The sequence below is a fragment of the Panthera uncia genome, assembly GCF_023721935.1.
Source record: "Panthera uncia isolate 11264 chromosome A3 unlocalized genomic scaffold, Puncia_PCG_1.0 HiC_scaffold_11, whole genome shotgun sequence".
Classification (NCBI taxonomy): Eukaryota; Metazoa; Chordata; class Mammalia; order Carnivora; family Felidae; genus Panthera; species Panthera uncia.
Window position 1 is genome coordinate 5,313,439 of NW_026057578.1, and position 21,225 is coordinate 5,334,663.

The window sequence follows — 21,225 nt, forward strand, 5'->3', positions numbered from 1 at the left end:
ACGGCCAGTTCAGCCAGCCGTCTTCGGCTTGCCGCGGGAGAGCTCAACCACGCGACATGGGTCCCGGAGCTAAGCTCCTGCATCAACACCTAAGCACACACGACACGACCAACAAAACACACAGCCCGCGCATACCTGCCCTCCCCCCAGCACGGGTATGTGCCCCACACACGAACCCACAACCCACAGCACACAGTCTACCCCGTCCCACCCCCAGTGCATCCTTATGGCTGGGACTTCTGGTTCCAGGCAAGGAGTTGTTCTCCTTGGCGGGAGCTGGCCCAGGCTTCTGGCTTCCGGATACTTAGCTAGAGGCTTGTCCAGGATGGGCATCCATCCACCTGAGAGGTGCAGGTGTGGGGGGGGGGGGGCGGGCGAGCGGGGAAGAGACAGTTGTCGGCAGGTAAGTAACAGAGGCAGCCCCGAGGGCGACTTGTGGGTTGCGATGTGTGGGTGCCACTTCCCCCACCGAGACTTGCCAAGTGCCCGCTGCCTGCCAGACCCTCGTCACTCACCCGCCAGGGGTGTAGACCCAACCGGTTCTCCAGAATCGTCACGTGGAGACAGGCCACGAATGTGCCACCACATGGGGCCGCTGCCACTCGTCCCTGGGCTGAGGACCTGACACGCACACCACCCCTCACTGTGAAATTCTGGGTCCACCCCTCACTGAGGGGTGGGGGGGGGCAGGCTCAGCGAGGGGAGGCCGCCTGCCAAGGCCACCCATGCCGGGTTCTGGCAGCAGGTGTCCCTCTGAGTTCGGTCTTCCCCTCCCCCCACCTCCGCTAACTCCTGCCCCCTGCTCCCCACAAAAGTCAGCTGCTCCTCGGCTTCCGAGGGCAGGAGGAGCCCAGGGGAGCCTCCAGGAAGCCCAGGGAAGAGCCCAAAGCCCATTGGCGAAGGCCACGTGGCAGGGAAGAGCCCAGGCAGAGGTGGGAAGGGGGCTCAGGCTGGAGGAGAGGAGCGGAAAGCCTCTTCTGCTGAGGCTTAGACTTGGGCTCCGGGGCCCAAGGAGCTGTATCCACACCCTGCCCCACCTCACCTGCGGGTTCCCACGCCTCCGTGCCCCCATCTGTCAAATGGAAATAATAATATTAGCTCAGACCTCCTGGGGCTGTTGTAGGGACCCAGGGAACTCACTGTGGATCCCCACACGTATTTGTGGCATGGCGACGAAGTGTCTAGGGCAGGGCCCGGTTCCCAGGCTGTGTCCAAAAAACATGAGCCCTGATTAGTGTTTGGAAACAAAACAAGACCCCCCGAGGCAGGAAAACACGAGGTCCAAAGACACTAAACTGGGAATATTGGAAGGCTGATTACTCCACACACAGGATTTGGGGGAGAAGTGGCTCCAGCTGGAAGGAGTTTCCCAAGGCGGTTAGTCAAGAGGTGGGGTTGGTTGTTCAATCACTCGGGGGCTGCACTGAGCTGCTTCTGAGGAGGTGAGGGGCAGGGCTGGACCCGAGGAGGCTGGGATCTGCCTTGTCCCCACTGCCCACAGCCAGAGCAGGCCCCGCGCTGACTCAGCAGGGCACTTTGCACAATGCCCAGGGGACACAGGACACGGCCAGCCACCCTCGGCCCCACCAAAACCCACACAGGCTTCTCCCAGGCTTCCCGACTGGCTGCCAGGGCAGGCCTGGCCCCCAAGCGGCAGGGCCCCCTGGTTCCAAAATTATTCATTATTAAGAACTTCAAGACGGTGACAGGAGAGCATTAACCTAAGCTTGGGGCCCTTCTGTGAGAGGACCCCCCCCCCCCGCCGGTCACCCGAGGACATACACCCATTTCACAATCCTACGCCCCGTAACCGGGCTGGGCACTGGCTGCTCCTGGCCTGGGACTCCCGTCTCGCTGTCCCACCTGCCCAGAGAGGCCACTTCTTGGGCTCCAGCTGCATCCAGACCAAGGCCCTTTGTATTCCTTTTTTTTTTTTTTTTTTTTTAAACATTTATTCATTTTTGAAAGACAGAGAGAGACAGAGCGCAAACGGGGGAAGGCTAGAGAGAGGGAGACACAAAATCCGAAGCAGGCTCCAGGCTCCGAGCTGTCAGCACAGAGCCTGATGCGGGGCTCGAAGCCACGGACCACAAGATGGTGACCTGAGCCGAAGTCTGCCGACTGAGCCCCCCAGGCGCCCCAAGGCCCTTTGTATTCTTTCCAGCTTTGCAGTCAGTGCCTCTCTGAAACCAACACCCGGACTTCTGTGTTTCTCCATTTGTCGTCTGTTTCGCCTGCAAGAAAAGGAGCCCCAGGAGGGAAAGGGTTTGTTTGTACCTGGCTCTAGGAAGATTCCCAGTAACTGTGAATTGAATGAAATGCCACCTCCTCAGGGTGGGCTTCCCTGACCACCAACCTGGCCTCTAACTCATCATCACCATATCTGAAGGGACCTAGTTTAACTATGAATTTGTCTGTGAGTCTGTAGCCTCTCCAGTCCTATCCCATGTGACCCCCCCCCCATGTCGCATGAGGGTGGAGACTTTTTTTTTGAAGTTTATTTATTTTGAGAGGCAGGGGTAGGGGGATGGGGGGGTGTGGAGAGACAGGCGGAGAGGGAGAGAGAGAGAGAATCCCAAGTGGGCTCTGCCCTGTCAGCACAGAGCCTGATGCAGGGCCCAATCTCACAAACCCAGAGATTACATCTGAGAGGAGAACCAAGAATCAGACGCTTAACTGACTGAGCCACACAAGTGCCCCGAGGGTGGGGATTTTGTTTTGTTTCTTGCCCTGTGCCTGGTACCCAACAAAGAGCCTGGCACTGAATTGGAACGCAATATTTGCTGAATGAATGAATGAAATTTTTCCCCCTGATTTATGGCTTCCCTCCCACAGACTCTTGTCCAGCAGATTTGGTCCACCCTCCAGCACCCACACTCCCCATAGGGTGAGTGCTCCCACGCTGCACCATTCACACCTTGGCCCTGCAGCATGACCCTGGACAGAATCAGTGAGCTTTGAATTCTTCTTCCTGTGCCTGGTCTGGCAGTGGGCACTGTCCTCCTCCTCACCGAATTCCCAGGGCCACAGTGCCGGGCACGCACAGGGCAACCAGATTTAGCAAATAAAAACACAGGACGTCCAGTCAAATTTGAATTTCAGATAAGCAACACACGAATTTTTAGTATAAGTATATCCCAAATATTGAACAGGATATACTTATACTAAACGTTATTTGTGGTTTATCCGAAATTCACATTTATCTGGCAGCCCCAGGCACACACAAAGCTTCCCATGCGTGTGGCTTCTCAAGTTTATGCTTCTTCCAAAGGAATTCTGTCCTTTCCTAATACCCACCTTAGCCGAGGACCCCGTCATGGGGTGAAGCCTTCCCAATTGACAATCCTTTCCTTTGTAAACAGGAAGACCCTAACCCTAACCCTAACCCTATCATCCCGGACAACGACATCATTCACGACGCCATTTTGGAGGAAACTGAGGCAGTAGTGGTGAAGGTGCTTGCCAAGGTCACGTGTCCCACTCATCTTTGGAGATGGCGGTTGTGACCACCATGCCTGATGCCCCACTTTTGGAACCAGAGCACAGACCACTAAACAGTCCCTCCCAGGTGCCACCATTAGAACAGCCATGTCACACTGTAGGCGCTCAATAAATGTGGCCACGGCCGTTGTCCCAGGAAGATCAACCAGAGGTCAACCTTGTGGGTAAGTTGTTGCCTTTGTTTTTAATTAATTGAATTCACTGGTTATTTTTTGCCTGCTGGTGGTTCAGCCTCAATTGTGTAAATACTGCTTCATTTCCAAGACAATCAGAGCGCCCTGATTTCTCACTGCCAGACAGCCCAGAGCCTCTGCAAGAGACTTAGAGGACAGGGTGGTTCCTGGTGTCCTGAATCCCCAGCACCTGGGGCTGGAGCTCCTGAGAGTTTGTGGATAGAGTGAAACAAGGAATAGCTGAAAGGGGAGGCTATGACAGTGGTCTTTTTTGGCCCAGGAGATGAGTGGGACCCATGGTTATCCCCAAGCCCAGCCTCCATTTTTAGGGTCCCCCAAGCAATGATCAGGACCCTCCAGCTTTTCCTCCAAGCTGCAGAAGCCAAATTATAACAATGGGGCACCTGGGTGCCTCAGTTGGTTGAGCACCCGACTTCGGCTCAGGTCATGATCTCACGGTTCGTGGGTTCAAGCCCCACGTCAGGCTCTGTGCTAATGGTTAAAAAAAAAAAAAGTCCAATGAAAACAAAGATGATGAATTGGAGGAAGACGTCCCCCGACCCCAGATCTGCTGGCGAAGTCCATCCTGCCTCAAGGTCGGGGCTGAGACTGTCCAGCCCATTGCCGGGGCGCCCGCCATACAGGCCCTGAGCACTGCCCACCTCCCTGTCCCCAGGGTTGGGCACAGCTCCGAGAGTCAGCTTCTCTTCCCAAATGATGGTCAGTGCCTTTGAAACTCCTTCTGTGCTGGACACCCTTGGACTCCTCCATAAACCCCGAAACCCCCAATCACCCCTGAGCTGGGGTCTTCCACAAAGTTTTCTGCCTGCCCTCTTAAGAGAACAAGAGACATCACTGTGACCAGCTGCCCGGAGAGATGTCACCCACTCCCCGGGCTGGCTTTCTCAAAGTTCTGCAAGTCTCTGGGCGGGTTACCATCTATTAAAAGGAAATAATAATTTTTAAACACCTCTCCTACCCTCGCCCAATACAAAAGGAGCCTCTGCTCATGCCTAAACTCCAGCAATTGAAGGGATACGTAGAAATGTAAAGAAGGAGAAAAATATGGGGGGGGGGGCGGGGGTGCAGCTACCCCAGGGACCTGGCTTGTGTAAGAGACTTGTGTCCTCCTTCGTATAGCCCTAAGCAACCAACTCCCCAGGCCAGGCCAGTTCCCACGTCTGGAAAATGGGGATAAACATTTCTGCCCGGGGGAATAGGTATCAGGTTGAGTTAATATTTGGTAAGTTTCTGGCACAAGGTAGGCGCTCCATAAGCGCACGTAAACCAGAGACTTAGGCAGCGGTCTAGGAGAGGGCACACCAAATTGTGGAGTTTGGAGACGTGCCAGGGAGAGGGCCTCTGACGTAATATTTTAATATCTTTTTAACCAGGAGAATGTGTTCTTGCAGCCCTCGTGTAATTAAAACTTAATGAAATAAAAGTACATCCCCGCACTTCCTCGCCCACCTTTGAACTCCGGAGGCGCCCCCCCCCCCCCAGCCAGCGGCCCCTCGGGCAGCAGACAATGGGAGTGGATTCGCCCCGGGCCCTGCGGGCTGGGACATTACACAAGTCCCCGACACGTATTTACATGACAAGGGCTCCCGGGCGTTTCTCCGGGCTGTCCGGGGCGTGTCTAAGCGAATTCCAGTCTTACCCAGTCGACCTCCTTGGGGTCGGGTTAAAGTGCGCAGGGGGCGCAGGGGGATAGAGGCCCCGTGAGGCCGCAGACCTGGAGGCGGGGAGTTTCCTGCGAATCAGGTAGGGAGCCATCGGGAGGACTCCCCCCATCTTCTCCAATTCTCCTACCCGAAGTCTCAGGGACCTCTCTGTGGCGGCGGGGGGTGGGGGGCAGGCTTCCCCCAAACCCGGGTCAAGAACCCCGGGGGCCCAGAACGCAGCCGCAACGGGCGGGGCCGGGGGGGGGGGGGGGGGGGGGGGCCGGCCCCGGGGGGCCCCAGACCGCGGCGGCGGGGGGGGGGGGGGGGGGGGGGGGTTGGGGTGAGCCCGGGACGGAGTGTGTGCCGCGCGGGTGTTCCAAACTGACCCCGGTAGGGGCGGGGACGCTACGCCCCTCCTCCGCCCCGCCGGTCCCGGGTCTACGCGGGCCGCCTGGCTCTGGCCCTTTAAGAGCCCGCCCCCTTCCCTGTCACCCCGCCCCGCGGCCCGGGGAGGGGGGTGCGGGGGAACCTCGGCGGGGATTGGCGCAGCGCGCGCCCCCTCCCCGGCCCCCGCGCGGTGGGAACCGGCAGCCCCGTCTAGCGCTGACGTCAGACCGTCTGCCTGCCTCCGACCGCGGTCTCGGAGCGAAACCCGATCTCCTTGGACTTGAATGAGGAGGAGGCGGCGGCGGCGGCGGCGGCGGCGGAGGCGCTCGGCTGCGGGAAGCCAGCAGCAGAGGCTCAGCTCAGGCGGCAGCGCGCGCCCCGGCTGCCGGCCCATTTCCCGGACGCCACCCGCGGGCACTGCCGACGCCCCCGGGGCTGCCGAGGGGCGGCCGGGGGGCCCAGAGGAGCGCGGCCCCGCGCACTGAGTCCCGCGGCGCCCCGGGAACTTGGCGGCGCCCCGAGCCCGGCGAGCCGGGGTGCGCCTTCCCCGCCGCGCGCCTCCTGCATGCGGGGCCCGAGCGCCGGGCGCCGGCCGGAACCCCCCCCGGCCGCCCCCGTGCCCCCTGCGCCCCGCGCAGCGCCGGGGGCGTCGCCATGCACCGCTTGATGGGGGTCAACAGCACCGCCGCCCTCGCCGCCGGGCAGCCCAATGTCTCCTGCACGTGCAACTGCAAACGCTCTTTGTTCCAGAGCATGGAGATCAGTGAGTGACCCCGCGCCCCCCTCCCTTGGGGCCCCGTCGGGCTCGGACCCCGAGTCCCCGCGCAGCTGCGGGCGGGGGCCCGGGCCGTGCGCGCCCCCTCGGGCCGTGCGCCCTGCGCCCCGGGCGCGCCCTCCTGGCTCGCGGCAGCTGGCGGCCGGCCCGGCTTTGTCCCGCGGCGCGGCGAGCCTGGCACGGCCCCCGCTGCCCGCGCCCCGCCCGCTGGGACTCGGACCCGGGGTCGAGCGGCGCGGAGGGCGGCGGGGCGCCCGGCGCGGGAGGGCTGGGGCGGTCGGATCCGCGAAGTTTCCATTTTATTTCCCTCAGGGGCAGTCTCGATGGAGCAATGAGGCCGGCTCTTTATCAACTTTGGCCGGGGGAAGGGGGGGTGGCGGGCGTGTGAGACACTGTCTGGCCTGCGGGGTGTCTGGGGCCCCGGGTGTGTGTCTGGAGTGTGCGCGGCGCTCACGTCTCGGTCTGTGTGAGTGGGTCTCCTTGCGTCTGTGTGCGTGTCTGTGTGTCTGTGTCTGGCGCGTCTCCGTGTCTGTGTGTCTGCGTTGCAGTCTGTCCCGGGAATATGAAGTCTTCCTGTGTCTCTGCCTGCGTCCGGCTCTGGGTGCGTCTTTTGCGTGCGTGCATCTGTCCGGGGGCTCGGGGGACCGCTTGTGTCCAGGTGTCTGAATCCAGGGCTCGGCGCTGGTGGGTCTGGCCGAAGGTGGATCTGGAGTGTGTGTCTCATTGTGTGAGTGTCTGTGTCCCCGACGCACCTATAAATAGCCTCTGTCTGGACAGCTTGGCTCAGCCTGGCTGGGACCGTGGTTACAAATGAGTCAAAGTTTGGGGCTGTCTGTGTTTGGGACTGCCTTGCCCTGAAAGGAGGATGGAGACGAGGGTGGGGAGGGGGTGTTCGAAGATTGGTACCAGCTCGCCCCACACGTCCAGAAGTTCAGACAAATAAGCCTCAGATTGCCCGTGCGTAGCCCACTCAGGTGGGGGTCGGGTTGGGTGGGGAATGGACTGCCGCTCCCTGGGGTCTGCCTTCTAACTGGTGCCCCGTCCCCCAGCCCATCCTCTGGGGGGGACCTCTTGCCCCTCCGGGCTTCCCGTGTCTCCGCCCTCGCCTCTCAGCACCCCAGGCGAAGGGAGCACACTGCGCTTCTCAGCAAGGGCCAGCCTCCTTCCAGCTGGGACCTGGAGAGGCAGACACCACAGAGCAGGGCAGTCACCGGGTGACTCATAAGCCAGTTTCCGCAGGCGGCTGCCACAGTTGTGGCCCCTGAGCCTGTACAGTGAGGCACAAGAGGTAAAAATAGCCCGTGACCGGCCCTGCTGGGGCAAGCTGGCCAGTTGTGGTGGTGGGTCCTTCCACCCATGACTCCCCCCCCCCCCCCCCCGCCCCGGAATTGAAAGCCTTTTTTCCCCCCCCCCCCCCCAGGGGGCCCCACCCCCCCCCCCCCAGGTGCCCCAACGCGCCAGGCCAGCGAGGTGCCTGGAGAACCTGCCAGAGCCAGCGTTTGCGGAACTGAGTTGCATTAAACCAGATTGTTTCCCAAAGGCCCTTTGTGAACTCAGGAGGCTAATGAAATGCACGGGGATATTATTAAAATATGTTCGCACATGTTTGGAGAGAGCCTCGCCAGTGCTGAATGGATTGCTGCTTAAGTACCCTCAGTGCCTCATTTCTCCCTCTCTTCTGGAGAGCCGCCTTAGTGGACTCCCCACGGAGGGGTCCGCGCTGTTGTGTCTAACTTATCATTATGAGGCCTGGGCACAGGCGTTTCGCTCTTGTCCTTTGTGTGGAGGACTTTTGAAAACATCCATTCTTACTCCTGCCCCTTCTTGGGCTGTTCAGCCCTGATGATATTCTGGCTGACACCGAGGTGTTGTTCAATCCCATCGCCTTCGACCTGTGCGCTTCCCACGGTGGGGCTTCTGAACGGGACCCTCGAGGGGAGCCCCTGGAACCCTGGCCTGCTCCAGCTGGCCCCAGGATGGGACATGAGTCACCGTGTTCTCCACACGGCCCCCTACTTACTGGAAGAAAGCCCAGGGCAGGAAAGGAAGTGATCTTTAAAATGCACGTATAGTATAACAGTTTGTTGTAAGTGCTTATCAGATCTCCCCCCCTCCCCCACCCAAAGGGTCTCGGGAGGAAGCTCTCAAGGCCTGGAGGTTCTTCATACAAGAAGATGGGGAGGAAAAATTCAAAGGTGGAAGGAAGGCCACATTTCACAGGACAGGAGTTCAAGATGGTTTGCAAGTAGGACGTTAAAGATGCATTTGGAGCTGGGCTGCAAAGGGGCGTCCGGTGACTTCTTTGTAGAGGAGAGGAAATTGTTCTTGGTAGCTTCCTCAAGCCACTCGAGTTTCCTCATCTGAAAAATGAGATCCTGATGGTTGAAATTTGGAATTCCACCATGTTTTAAGATGGGGCCTCTGCCTTCCAAAGCCTGGCTGGAGGCTTCAGGGTCAGCACTGGCTCCCCTCCCCTCTGATAGTGCTGGGTCGCTGCTGTGGGGGTCTGTTGCCCTAGATTTCAGAGCTGGGTGGAGCGTTGGCCAGCTCGGGCTTTATAGATGAGGGAAGGTGGCAGTGAAAAAGCTTTGCCCCGGGTCCCCAGACCCAGACCCCGGAAGCACACACACACCGTCTTTGGAACTTGGAACTTGGGCCCCACGGTGGGTCTACCTTGAACTTGGGGGCTGGAAGAAATCAGCAGCATCCCCGTTGCACCTGGGAGGGTGGGAACCGGGCTGTGTCTGGGGAAGCCAGGTCTCTGGGATGGTCTCGACTTTCATAAGATACTGCCACCATACTCTGGGGTCCCCCATCCACCCTGAGAGTCAGGAGGTGAGGGATGCTTTCTGATGGGAATGCACTCTTCCCAAGACACCCCACAGAAGAATACGCTATTCTTTAAAAAAAAAAAAAAAAAAAAAAAAAAGCCAGGGGTCTTGGGGTTAAAAACAGCCAGCTCAGGTGACAGCCCCCAGAGCCGACAGTAGGGAGTTGGCTGGGCGACTTTTCAGGAAAGGATTCCTCGCTGCACGCGTGTTTCTTGACATTCTTGTTGGCCTCTTTACAGGTCTGTGTCTCGTAGAAATTAGCCCCTGCCTTTCTCTTCCAGCTTCTGCTGCGGCTTTTGGGGGGCAGACGGATGCCTGCACAGACTGACTTGTGCCATGCAGCTGTTGGTGCCAGGACAGCGTGTCTGGAGGGCCCTGCCCCGGACCCACCCTGGACCCCTGCCAGTCACTATGGTGGCAGCTTTGTTCCCTAACACCACCAACGTCACTGAGCCTCTGGTTCCTCTTCTCCAGCCAGTTCCCAACAGATATCCCTCAGACTGGAGACTTGGAGAAAGAAGTCGCCGGCCACCTGGTGTAGTGATGTCTCAGATCCAGGGTATCTCACTCTGGGTCTGGGCACTAGGACTGCCTTGGTGTGGCGGAGGGGGAGGGTGCGTTGTGTGCTGGGTATTGAGCAGCACCCTTGGCCTCTGCCCACTAGATGCCCATTGGAGTAGGATTCCACCCCCCCCCCCCCCCCCCCCGTGAAACCCCAACAACAAGTCGACGGCCACCTCTTTTTCCCCGGGGGGGGTGGGGCAGGGGGGCCCATTGCCCTAGCTGGGCACCTGCCATTTTAATCAATTATTAGTTTCTCCGAGGGGCTTGGGGGGGGGTGGGGCGGGAGGGTAGACGTGAGTTGCCAGAAACGGAACCTCGGTCTCCTTCGGCGAGCGGCCCCCTGGGGAGGCCGATGGTCTTGCTCGGAGTTGGCGCCCGCCAGTCATTCCCTTGGCCTTTACTGAGCACCTGTTGTGTGCCTCGCACTTGGGATGGGGGCTCTGCTGGAGTTCCCGGTTTTCGTCTCGGATTTGCTTTCTTTAGGAGGAGAGACTCTGGCATCGTGCAAGCTTGGGTTTCCGGACTCGGTTCCGCCTGTGGCCGACTTCGTGCCAGCTACCCCGCGGGCCGCCTCAGCAGGGACTTTTACCCCACGTGTTTTCTGACTGTCCCGGGTTTAGGCTGAGGTGCACAGGGGTTGAGTTGAGACTGGATGTCAGGGCAGACGGTTGGCCGCGGCTCCCCGGAGCTCTGGGGCAAGCCAGCCGTGCCGGCCAGTGTGACCCCAGGTCAGGGCTGGGCTTCGTGACCGTGAAGGCACAGAGTACGTCATTGGTCCGGGATGCATGCACGCAGACCCGCACGCACGTGTCCGTGCATATCCGGTGCACCCACAGCCTTGTGCGTGCACACACGCGTGCACACACAGGCCCAGCCGCGGCCTCTCTCCGGATTGGGAATGGTTTCCCCTTCTGGGCACGTAAGGAAAATGAGGGCAGGTGTGCTCGCCTGCGTAGCGTGCCCTCTGAGTTGTGCAAATTTATGCTCTCTGCCTTGGAGAGAGAAGGGGAGTGGATGGGTGTGTGCAGCTGCCCAGGAGAGGAGGCTGTTGGGGAGGATGGGGCGGCGGCAGCTTTTTTAGGACATCAGGGGGTGCTCAGCCCGGACACCTGCTGTCTCCGTGTCCTGGCCCAGGGCCAGGCCGCGTCTGGTTCCGGTTTGGTGAGTTGTTCAAGTGGAAGAAAGTCTCCTAGAGGAGGTGCCTCGCGGTGGGGTCCGCAGCAGAGGGTGCGCGAGGCCTTGCTCCTCATCGGACTTTGTCATCCGGAGACTGAGCTCGCAGGCAACTCGGGGTCTGGGATCCTGCGCAGAGACAAGGATGTCTTTCACGGGGAACTCGGGAGGCTCTCCTCCTGCCGGCCGTGGACGCGCCGAGGAGGCCGTCAAAGCCGAGGGCCCGTTTTGTGCCTTCTGAAAGGTGTCGTGTGCACACGTGCATGCACGTGTGTGTGCGTGCGCGTGCCAGGGCACGCTTAGGGGCACGTGTGGGGGCCCCGTGGGCCGGCATGCCCGCTCCTCTCGGTGCCTGGCAGCAGTGAGCATGGCTTCCCGAGGCTGGTGAAGCGCCTGGCGGGCTGGGAAACCCAGGTTTGTCCGGCGGGGAGGGGGCTGCAAAGCCCTGGGGGTGTGAGTCCCGCCCAGGGGGCAGCCCCGCCTTTCCGTTTCGGGGAAGCAGACGCTGGAATTTGATGTAAAACGCCTGGTGGTTCTTTTTTTCTCTCACCTCGAGGGCCCCACCGAACCTGCTCACAGGCCCGCTCTCCCCGCGGGGTGCAGTGGGGCTGAGGGTGCGACGGGGGCCAGAGGGACGGGCCTCACTCAGCGCTGCTCCAGAACCGACTGGCCGTCCTTTGGCCCGTCTGGAACGCGGGAAGAACAACGGGTCCTGCGTGCTGGGGCGTTGTGACGCCTGCGAGGTTACCGTCGGGGAGTGGGGTCCGGTGCCTGCACGGCTCGCTGTTCATGCGGGTTGGCGGTAACTGAGGGGGGAGTCAGTCTTCAGCTACCCGCTCTGCCCTGTCCCCTGGCGGTCACTGCCTGATGAGGAGGCCTTCTCCCTCCTGGGGGCTGGGGTGCTGGCACTCGCTGGGATGTTGGGGTCAACGGGCGCAGGGCGGGGGGGGGCCGTGACCCTGAAGGTGGAGGTGCTTGAATGTTTCACTTTGCTTGTCCCTGCCAGGCCCGCTGCAGAGCTGGCTGGGAAACCCCCAGCAGACCTGCGCCCCCAGAAGGAAGCCCCCCACCGTCTCCTAGGGACCCCCGTGGGTTCCTGAGATCTACTGGCAGCTTCGGAAGGGGGAGGGGCTGCGTGGGGCCGTGGGGTCAACAACACCGTGACATCCAGTTGCCCCGCCAGGTCCAGTGCAGAAGACGACCCCGGGAACTAGGGATGGCTTGGGGCTCCTCTTTTCCTTTTTGAAAATTAACTGCAGTTTTTAACAAGTGAGGGTAGACAGGCCGTGAGCCATCAAGATAGGAGCCTGATCTTTTCCCGCCCCCCTCCCCGCACGGCAGGTGGGGTGGGGTGGGGTGGGGACACGTCCTCTGCTTGACTTCTCCCAGCAAGTACACGTGACCCGTGCCTGCCCCCTCCCAGGTGAGCGGCGCCCCTCCGTGAAGTCGTGACAGTCAGTCTCCCTTTCCCTTCGGGTGACACGGCAGACGTCTCTGGGTGTCGTCAGGGCCTTGTCAGGTGCTGGTGGAAACGTCTGTCACCAAGCGGAGAAGAGTCCCAGAAGGACTTGCTATCGAGAGCGGGGCCTTCAGTGGCCCCCGGACGGGCCCGGGAAGGGTTGGGGCGTCCCCAGGCTTTGCGAGAGAGCCACAGAACGGCCGTGCCTTCTGTTTCCAGGGTGACTATTGGCTTTTTGCTTGCACTCCGTCTCTTAGTTGTATGTGGGGCACTTCTCATGTGCCGGGTGCTAGTGACGCGTGTTTCTCCGTCTTAGAAGCCGCTCCATGGCAGAGCCATTGCTGTCCCCACTTTCGCAGCTTCGAAAATGGGTTCAGAGAGGGTAAGGCACTTGCCACAGGTCCCAGAGCCAGGAACTGATGCTGTGGTGATTCAGACCTGAGCGCCTTGATCCCGATTTCACCCCTCCACCCCCCTCGACACCACGCCGACTCCCTGAGCCCCAGCGTCGTCTTTGCAAGGGTCGACACGGCAGCGGTGGCTTAGATGTTTTCGCAGGACCGCAAGCCCACGTGGGACCGTTCACGAGGCAGGAACGCTAACCAATCTCGGGTGCCCCGTCGGGTCTGTTCTCCCACTCTGGCGGCACATGGGCTGTCGTCCGTCGGCCAGGTGTCCACCATCCAGGTGTGTCCCTTATCAGGCTGCCCGAGGGGCTGGCGTCTCTGCGTCCCCAGTACAGCCCGTCCGATGTTGGGGCAGGAGACAGGAGATCGCTGAGGGGCCCAGGGCTGTTCCTGGAGGGACCCTCTCTGTTAACCCTCCCCTGAATTCCAGCCTGCTGGGTAGGTTATGAAAATGCAGGCCTGACGGGGGCAGGTGGGGCACACGCAGCCCCCTTTGGGGGCCTCGGTCACACCGTGCTGTCCCAGGCGCTGCAGATGTCAGGACAGCACAGACAAAACCCTGCCCTCCGGGAGCTGCCAGTCTAGGGAGCAGACAGAAAGGGAGTTTATTTCCAGAAACGAAAACGGGGGGCGGGGGGGGCACTCTCGAAGCCCCCCTCAGGAAGGCTCCCCCAGGATCCCAGACGCCCTGTTTGGGCTCCGAGCACCCTGGGGGGCCTCCCCTGTCACACCCGTCGTGTTGGGTTGGGTGGTGTGTAATCGGTTGTCCCCTGCGTTGTTTCTGGTCGCCACTGAAGGGTTGGGGACCCTGCCTGTTTTGCCCAGTGTATCTCCCGAGCCTGTAGAAACCCCGTATGTGTATGAGGGAGGGGAGTGAGCGTGGGAAGGGCAGGTGGGCGGACTGGAAGCTGAGTCCCAACTGGACAGGACGCAGTCAAGATAAAGATTCTGAAAACCATCGGGGCGAGCGCACAGTCGGTCCTGAGCCTCGACGGGCATCTTCGCAAGATGCAGGGAAGAGTAGCACCTACTTCGTAGGTTGGTAAGACGGTTGCTGAGTATGAAAGGCGCCGGCTCGGTATTATTTGGAATGCGGCAAGGAGGTTTCCGCTGTTTGGGGCAGGGACTGTGCCTTGGCCTCCTGGCTCCCGTCGCTCTGTCAAGGTCAAAGTCGCACCGAGGGGCGGGTGCAGCGATCCATTGCACACCCGCTTCCCCTGCTTCTGCCCCAGTTGTCCCGGGAGGTCGCCCCCGGGCTTAGAGTATCAGAAAGACAAAAATCCCTGGGGATTTGTAAAATGGGGCGGGGGACCCCCTGCCCCAGGAGAAGTCCCCTGCTTCAGGCCTGGAGCGTTTGGGGGCCGCTCTCCCACCTGTCGTCACCCCCCAGTGTGGCTTGCGTTCGCTCTGGTTCCAGGTGAGGTGACAGCTCGACGAAAAGAGTTGGGTGCTTCCTGTGCCACCTGTGGAGGTATCGGGGGTCGGGGGATCTTCCTGGTGTTCCAGCAAATTCTAACACGTGTTTGTTCTCCGGTGGGTCACTTGGCTGAGAGTCGGTGCCTGCAGCAGTATCTTGGGATGAAGCCTCGGGAAACGTCGAGTCTGAGTTTCTTTCTTCGCCTTCCGGTGGATTGTAACTAACGTCAGCGAGCGTTGTGTCAGGGGGTTTGGGAAATAGGTCTACTTGCAGAAAAGAGCTTTAATTATGGGATCTGGATGCCGGATAACGTTTGCTTCTGGCCTCTAGGAGCCGGCTCTCAAAGTTCCCCTGCCCACCAGCCACACCTGCCAGAGCTCCGTGGCACACGGCGTCGGGCTCCCCCAGGCTGGACGGACGCGGCAGTAACCTCGAACGGTCGGTCGTGCGGGTTCACCACCTTGCCTTGTACGTTGGGAGAAGGTGTCCCAAGTCTTCTGTCCCTCGTGTGCACTTCGGTGGTGCTGGGGGCGGGGCAGCCTTGCCGACCCCGGTGAGGACCGATACAGCTTTTGCAGGCTCTTGGCCCGGAGTAGATGCTCGATACGCAGTGAAACAGATGGCGAATGAACGGATCTGTGGGGTTCCTCACGTGCCCCTGTGACTGCTGGCCGCGTGCGGTGATGTCTTCTGAACTGCTGACGTATGATGGGGTCTGTCTGGAGCAGCTCCCAGCCTTTACTGTCACCAGTGGGGAGTCATCGATTCCTGGCATGCAGGTCACATCCGCATGTGGGAGAGTCTCTGTTGGTCCTGAGGTCTCCAGGAGATGATGTTTCCATCCCTGGGCTTGGGGGAGGCGGTAAAAGTGACCTATCCAGCCGTGGATTTGTTTGAGTGCCTGTGGTTAAGAACACAGAAGTGTGGGGGCGCCTGGGGGGCTCAGTCGGTGGCGCGTCTGACTTCGGCTCAGGTCACGATCTCGCGGTTCGTGAGTTCGAGCCCCGCGTCGGGCTCTGTGCCGACAGCTCGGAGCCTGGAGCCTGCTTCGGATTCCGTGTCCCCCTCTCTCTCTGCCCCTACCCCGCTCACACTTTGTCTTTCTCTGCCTCTCAAAAGTAAAGAAATGTAATATAGAAAAAAAGAATACAGAAATGTGTGCTTTACTACATAAAAACACGTATTTTTACATATATAAAAGAGACCTATTTTATGATATAAAATATGCAGAATGTTTTCTGGCTGGGAGACTTTTTTGAGGTCCCTTGACTGGATGCCACAGTGGTGGCCCTGCCTCCCACGGGTCTGCTGAGGACTGAGCCCGAGCCTTCCCCTGGCTTTGCCCCAGGCTCCACCAGGCAGGTGAAGTCAGGGTTCCCCGGCTCCGTCTTCAGAAGCAAGAGAAGCAGGGAGCTGAGAGAAGTGTTCCAGTGCATTTGGGGGAAAGCAAACTGCCCTTGCCCCCGGGTCGTTTTGCCCACAAGGGTCTGACAGCCCTGATGGGGGATGCTTGAGTACTTTCCAGAAGCTGTCCGGGAAGCCTGGCCAACAAGGTTGAACCCGAGCCCTGTGGGTGTGGGTGTGGGTGTCGGGGGGGGGGGGGGGTGATCCGTCCTTTTTCAGGGAGGCCCAGGACTTGCACGGGACCCCCGCGCACGCTATCCCTTCATTACACCCTCCATTTGATAGTAGGTAAAATAGCTTCGCGCTGAACTGTCTGCGGTTGACGTCGGTGTAGAAATCGTGTGAGCGTTTGGTTCCTGTCGACGCCGTGTTGCAGGATCCTGGCCGCAGAAGAGAGAATCTCTGTTACGCGTGCAGAACAAAAAATAAAAGTTAAAACCAAGATCTTGACCGAGACCGTGGCTGTACGTGCTTACTTCCTGTGCCTCGCTTACGCGGCTGCGCGTGTTAAGGATTTCGTTAAGGTCTTAAATAACCCGCCAGAAGCAAGTGGAAAGTGAGGTCCCTGGGAGCCCCCCGCCCCGTTTTACAAATTCCCGGGTCGATAGGCTGCCGTACGGGACCCGGTCACGGCCCTCGTTGCCTTCCTAAAAACAATTTAGTCGGTAATAATTCTGTAAACCTATGGATCAACTTTGCGCAAACACCCTGAGTAATTTCTTTGTTCTCTTCTTTCTACTTTCTAATTGGTGTCTGTAAAAGCCAAAGGTTTGGTCTTGCGGAAGGCATGATTCATTTATTGGTGTCTGTGCCGCCCCGTTATCATTCAGTCGTTTCAGAATGCCGTCGCGGGGAGCCTGGAGTGATTCATACCAGGCTGAGCCTGGCAGCCGTCGGGGTCACGGCCATCGCAGGAAACGATTTTTCCTAATCTATTTATGGGAGGGGAGAAAGAGGTGGGTGTATTGAGATGATGGAGAGGGTGTCGATTACATCGGCGAACGGAACCGATTAAGTAACACCAACAGGCCCTTTGCTGCTGGTGATCGTTAACGCTGGAGCACAGCTAAGTGTGTTTGTATCTCAGGTGTATCTCGCCCGTGTTTACGGAGCCCTGTTCCCCAGCGGGCCGACACGCGGGGACTCCCCCATCGGTGTCCTGGAGCAGAGCGTCCTTTTAAAGGCACCAATACAGAGAATGTTGCCATTAAAAAAAAAAAAAAAAAACATCCATCGACTGGGTCCACCCATGGAACAGTTTATACAGGTCTAGGCTTAAGGGTCAGAGGCCAGTCCCCACCCTCCCGTCTTTTCTCGAACAATGGCAGTTGTTAGATGTTTGCAGTTGTGAAGTCTTTCGTGACTCTGCAAAGTTGGGGGACTCGTGCGTGAAGCTGCTGTTTTGCCTAATTTTATTACTTAACTTTTGGCCCTAAATAAAATTGTCACTACCCTCCCATCTAGAGGCTAATTAGAGTTGCTTGCTGCGTGGCCCAGAGGTGTAATTACGAGCCCAGCTTCCAGTTGTCCATGTAAATCCAGGCCCTGCCTGCAGGGTCATCATCGTGTAGTTGAGGAATATTCCTCCCCGCTTCTCTGGCGACTCTCCGTCTGCGTAACTCACTCTGCTGGATCCTGCCCTCTGCATCACCGAATGAGGAGGGCCTGTCTCTCCAGTTTGGGAATCCCCAGCTCCTGTGACCCTTGAGCTGTGGGAGAACCCAGCCCATGTTCACTGAGCGGCTTTGTGACTTCAGGGTGTGGACAGGGACGAGTGCATGGTGGCCGGTCCCGCACTGCCCTTTCCTGCCTGTGACGTTGCTAACCCACAGCAGCCTCTGCTCCTGCTGGGTTCAGACTTTCCCCAGGGTGGTCCCCTGTCCACTCCAGTCGGGGCTCAGAGAGAGCTCGACCATGACGTAGATGATTCTGTGGAAGGAAGCTGGGAGTTGTCCGTGCAGAGAGGTGCGGCGGGGGAAGGGACAAGGGCTACAGGGCTCCCTCCGAAGTGCAAGACAAGTCCCGGGCAGCCCCTGCTGTGAGCTCTAGGAATGTGCACCCCCCACCCCCACCCCCGCTGCCACTGCCCTCGGGTTGCTGCAGCCCCTGCCTTCTGTTCTCAGGCTTGGGTCCGTCTCCAGGCTCGTGCTTGGCGAGACCCCGTCCCTGTTACTCCTTAGCTCCCCGACAGCACTCCATTTGTCCCTCTTTAAAATCAGGGTCACGAGCCCACATGTCACAGAAGCACCTCCACTTTGCCTCGACAGCCTCTCTCCCCTTGGACATCATAGCATTCCTTTACACTCTAGCGAGAATGAGCTCTGGACCCTTTCCCCAGAATAGACTCAGGCGAGGAGGGCTGGGGCTTGGGAAGAAGAACCAGAAAGAGGAGAGGCTGGGAGGCAGGGCAGTGCTTAGGGAGTGGGCACCTGGTGCCAGCAACTGTGTCCATCTGATCGTTTTCTGAGAGTCTGCCCGCAGTGACGTTGTGGCTGCTCCTCGTGCCCTGCCTTACTGTCCTTGTGTCAGCCCTGGTTTGCCCCTGAGGAGGCGGAGCTAGGTTGTGTGCTACAGGTGGGAGATGGCTAGGAGCAGAACAGGATTTGAACTTGGGCATCGGGGCTCCGATCATCATCCCCTTTGCCCACCATCCCCTAAATGTCAGAACCACCTGTCACCCACCCCAAGGGTGTGTCCTCTCTGTCTTTGCCCTCAGGATTCTCTCACCACCTTGTTCAGGCCTCTCCTCCACGTCGCTTCCTGGGGGGGGGTCACCTGGCCGCCGTCCCTGGGACTCAGGCCCAAGAGAGCAGGAATTTGTTCAGCGCTGAGCCGCAGCTGAAGGGAGAGAGGGTCACCGTGACCTGTGGGTGCTGGGCAGGGCCGGGGGCTCCTGAGACGGCGTGGAGTGAGCCTAGAGAACATCACGTTTGGAACGCCCCTCCTGCGGCCACCTGGGGGCTCGCGAACCTGACCCTCAGGTGCACCCCAGGCCGGGCAGCCGGGATGCAGAACCCTCTGGCTGGTTCCAGGGTGTGGCCGCAGGGAAGCTGAGGCCCAGCCAGGAGGAGGAGGAAACCAGGGCCGGTTTTCAGCCCAAAGCCCTTCTGCTAATTGGAGGCGTGCTTCTGTTACTGTTGTCCTCGCAAGGATGCCCCCCACCGACGGGAACTCCGTGCACCAGGACGGCGCTGCCTCTCACGTGGGTCCCGCCTGGGGTCAGCAGCAGGATGCAGGGTGTTCTTGACGCCTGACACAGAGCAGACCTGGTGGTTGTGTTCTGGACCAGGTGCTTGGACCAGCTGAGGGATCCCTGAGGCCTCCACTCGGGGGCAGGGGCGTCGCCTGGGGTTGGGTGGGCACTCGGCGTCCTGGCCTCTTGTTCTGCTCCCCGTGGCTGGCCCCATGCGGCCCTGAACCTGGGCTCGGAGGGACCCGCCCGCAACCTTCGCCTTCTGGGCTCTCAGGGACCCGTGGGAGGCCTTCTCCTCCACCAGAGGTGGCACTCGCCTTTTTGAAAAGGTTTCTGGGGGCGCCTGGGGGTCTCGGTCAGTTGAGCGTCCGACCTCGGCTCGGGTCATGATCTCACGGTTCAGGAGTTCGAGCCCCGCCCTCCCCGTCGGGCTCTGTGCTGACAGCTCGGAGCGTGGAGCCTGCTTCGGATTCTGTGTCTCCCTCTCTCTCTCTGCCCCTTCCCCCTCCTCTCTCAAAAATAAATAAACATTTTAAAAAAAAGAAAAGGTTTCTTGGCACAAGGGCTAGCGGTGGAGAAGACAGGCAGAGACAGGGCACTGGCGGGCCCCCGGTTTTGAAGGCAGAATGTTCTTTCTGGACAGGTTTCTTGTCCCTGACCTGCCCGATGAGCCCGTGCTCGGCTCTGTCCCCTACAGTCTCCTCGTCCGTGTTCTTCTCTGTAAAATGGGTTTGATCAAACCTACGCAAGAAAGAAGACCCCATGAGACCTCGTGCGCTCACTGTCCCTTCTCTTCCCTTAAGTTGCTCAACTTCCTCTGGAACCTGTTCTCCCCGCTGTGACATGTTTATTGAGGCATAATTTACAGACACAAAGTGCACAGCCACGGCATACACTGTGATGAGTTGTGGCAAATGTGTGCATGGGACGCCTGTCCGGATTGAGACGCGGCTCCTTCCGTCTCTGGACAAGTGCCCCTTGCCCCTTTCCGGCCTGTGCCCCACCCCCTCCCCCAGGCAGTCGCTGTGGGTCAGTCTTTCTTCGTGGAGAGTTTTGCGTAAATGAAGTCCCCCCCCCCCCCCCCGTGTACATGTGTTCACTGTCTTTGTTCCGCTTTGCTCACTCCGTCTCCCGACTTTGGGGTCCGTTGCGTAGCATGGGTCGGTAGTGATGTCTTTTTATTTGCAAGTAGTGTTCCCTGTGTGGAGGAATCTCAGAGTTGCGGTGTGGACTGGGGCAAGAGGACTGGAAATGGGCCAAGCCGGACCCAGAGGAATCCTTGTTCACTGGTGGAGTGCCAGCCGCCTCCAGGGGGAAAAGGTTTTGTAACCTGAATCTGGGCCCCATAAATGAGTCCATGAGACCCGGACGTCCGTCCAGCCCCAGCCGGGGTGGGGTGGGGGCACTCGGGGTCACAGCCGAGTCCTTGGAGACTCTGCAGGCCACACCTCTGCCCCAGCCTGGCACGGTCCCGCCAGCCACCGATGCCAGCCCGCCTGCCCGCCTCACCTGGCCTGCATTCCTCTGCGGGGAGTGAGGATGTGGGTGACCCCAGACAGGTATGAATCATGTCTGGGGGAGGCGGTTACTCAGGCCGGAGCACCGAGGCCGCGTTCCTGCCGGCTGACAGATGGCTTGGGCCTCAGAATGCTGCTGTGGGTCCCCGGGCAGAGCATGCCTCCCTGGGGAGTGTGGGGCTGGCACGCTGGGGTCCCCCCGGCCAGCCTTCTCTGCAGAGGGGACAGAACACGCAGAGTGGCCTCAGATTCAGGGGCCGGTTCAGAACAGGGGTTGCATCGCGGTCGTGGGTTCCCACTTGGTCTGTAAAATGAGGGTGTTCGTGTTCTCGCTTTCTTGGGCTGTGAGTGGCAGTGGGGTTCGCTGCTGGCCGTCGCATTGTCGCTGAATGCCTGCCGTGTGCCAGGCGCCGGGCCACGGGGAGCCCTAGGGGAGCCCCAGAGGCAGCCGTTGTTACTAGACCTGTTTTTCAGACAGGACGGGCTGACTGAGGTGTAGAGGAGAAGTCACTTGCCCCAGGGCACGCTCGTCCAGGGTTAATTGGCCGAGCTGCCCCTGGATCCCGCTGAAGCCACCTGTGTCGCAACTGTCCTGCCTCGTGAGTTTGGAGAACTCGACAGGCCCACGGCAAACCGGTGGCCTGTGCGAACATTTCCGAAGGCATGGGGATGGGCATTTCAGATTTCGTAGTTAAGTACTTGGGCTAATGCATGTTAAATGTGTTAGGAAAAATGGAACAAGCACATCGCTGATTTCATG

General features: G+C 59.6%; 1 protein-coding gene across 1 annotated transcript in view; it reads left to right on the forward strand.

Annotated features, from left to right (window-relative positions):
* The first annotated feature begins 5,948 nt into the window (after positions 1-5,948).
* Positions 5,949-21,225, forward strand: part of PMEPA1 (prostate transmembrane protein, androgen induced 1) — a 53,704-nt gene continuing 38,427 nt past the window's right edge. Inside the window, 1 exon segment of the mRNA XM_049650572.1 lies at positions 5,949-6,488. Coding sequence (XP_049506529.1) covers positions 6,380-6,488 — 109 coding nt within the window. The 5' untranslated portion in view covers positions 5,949-6,379.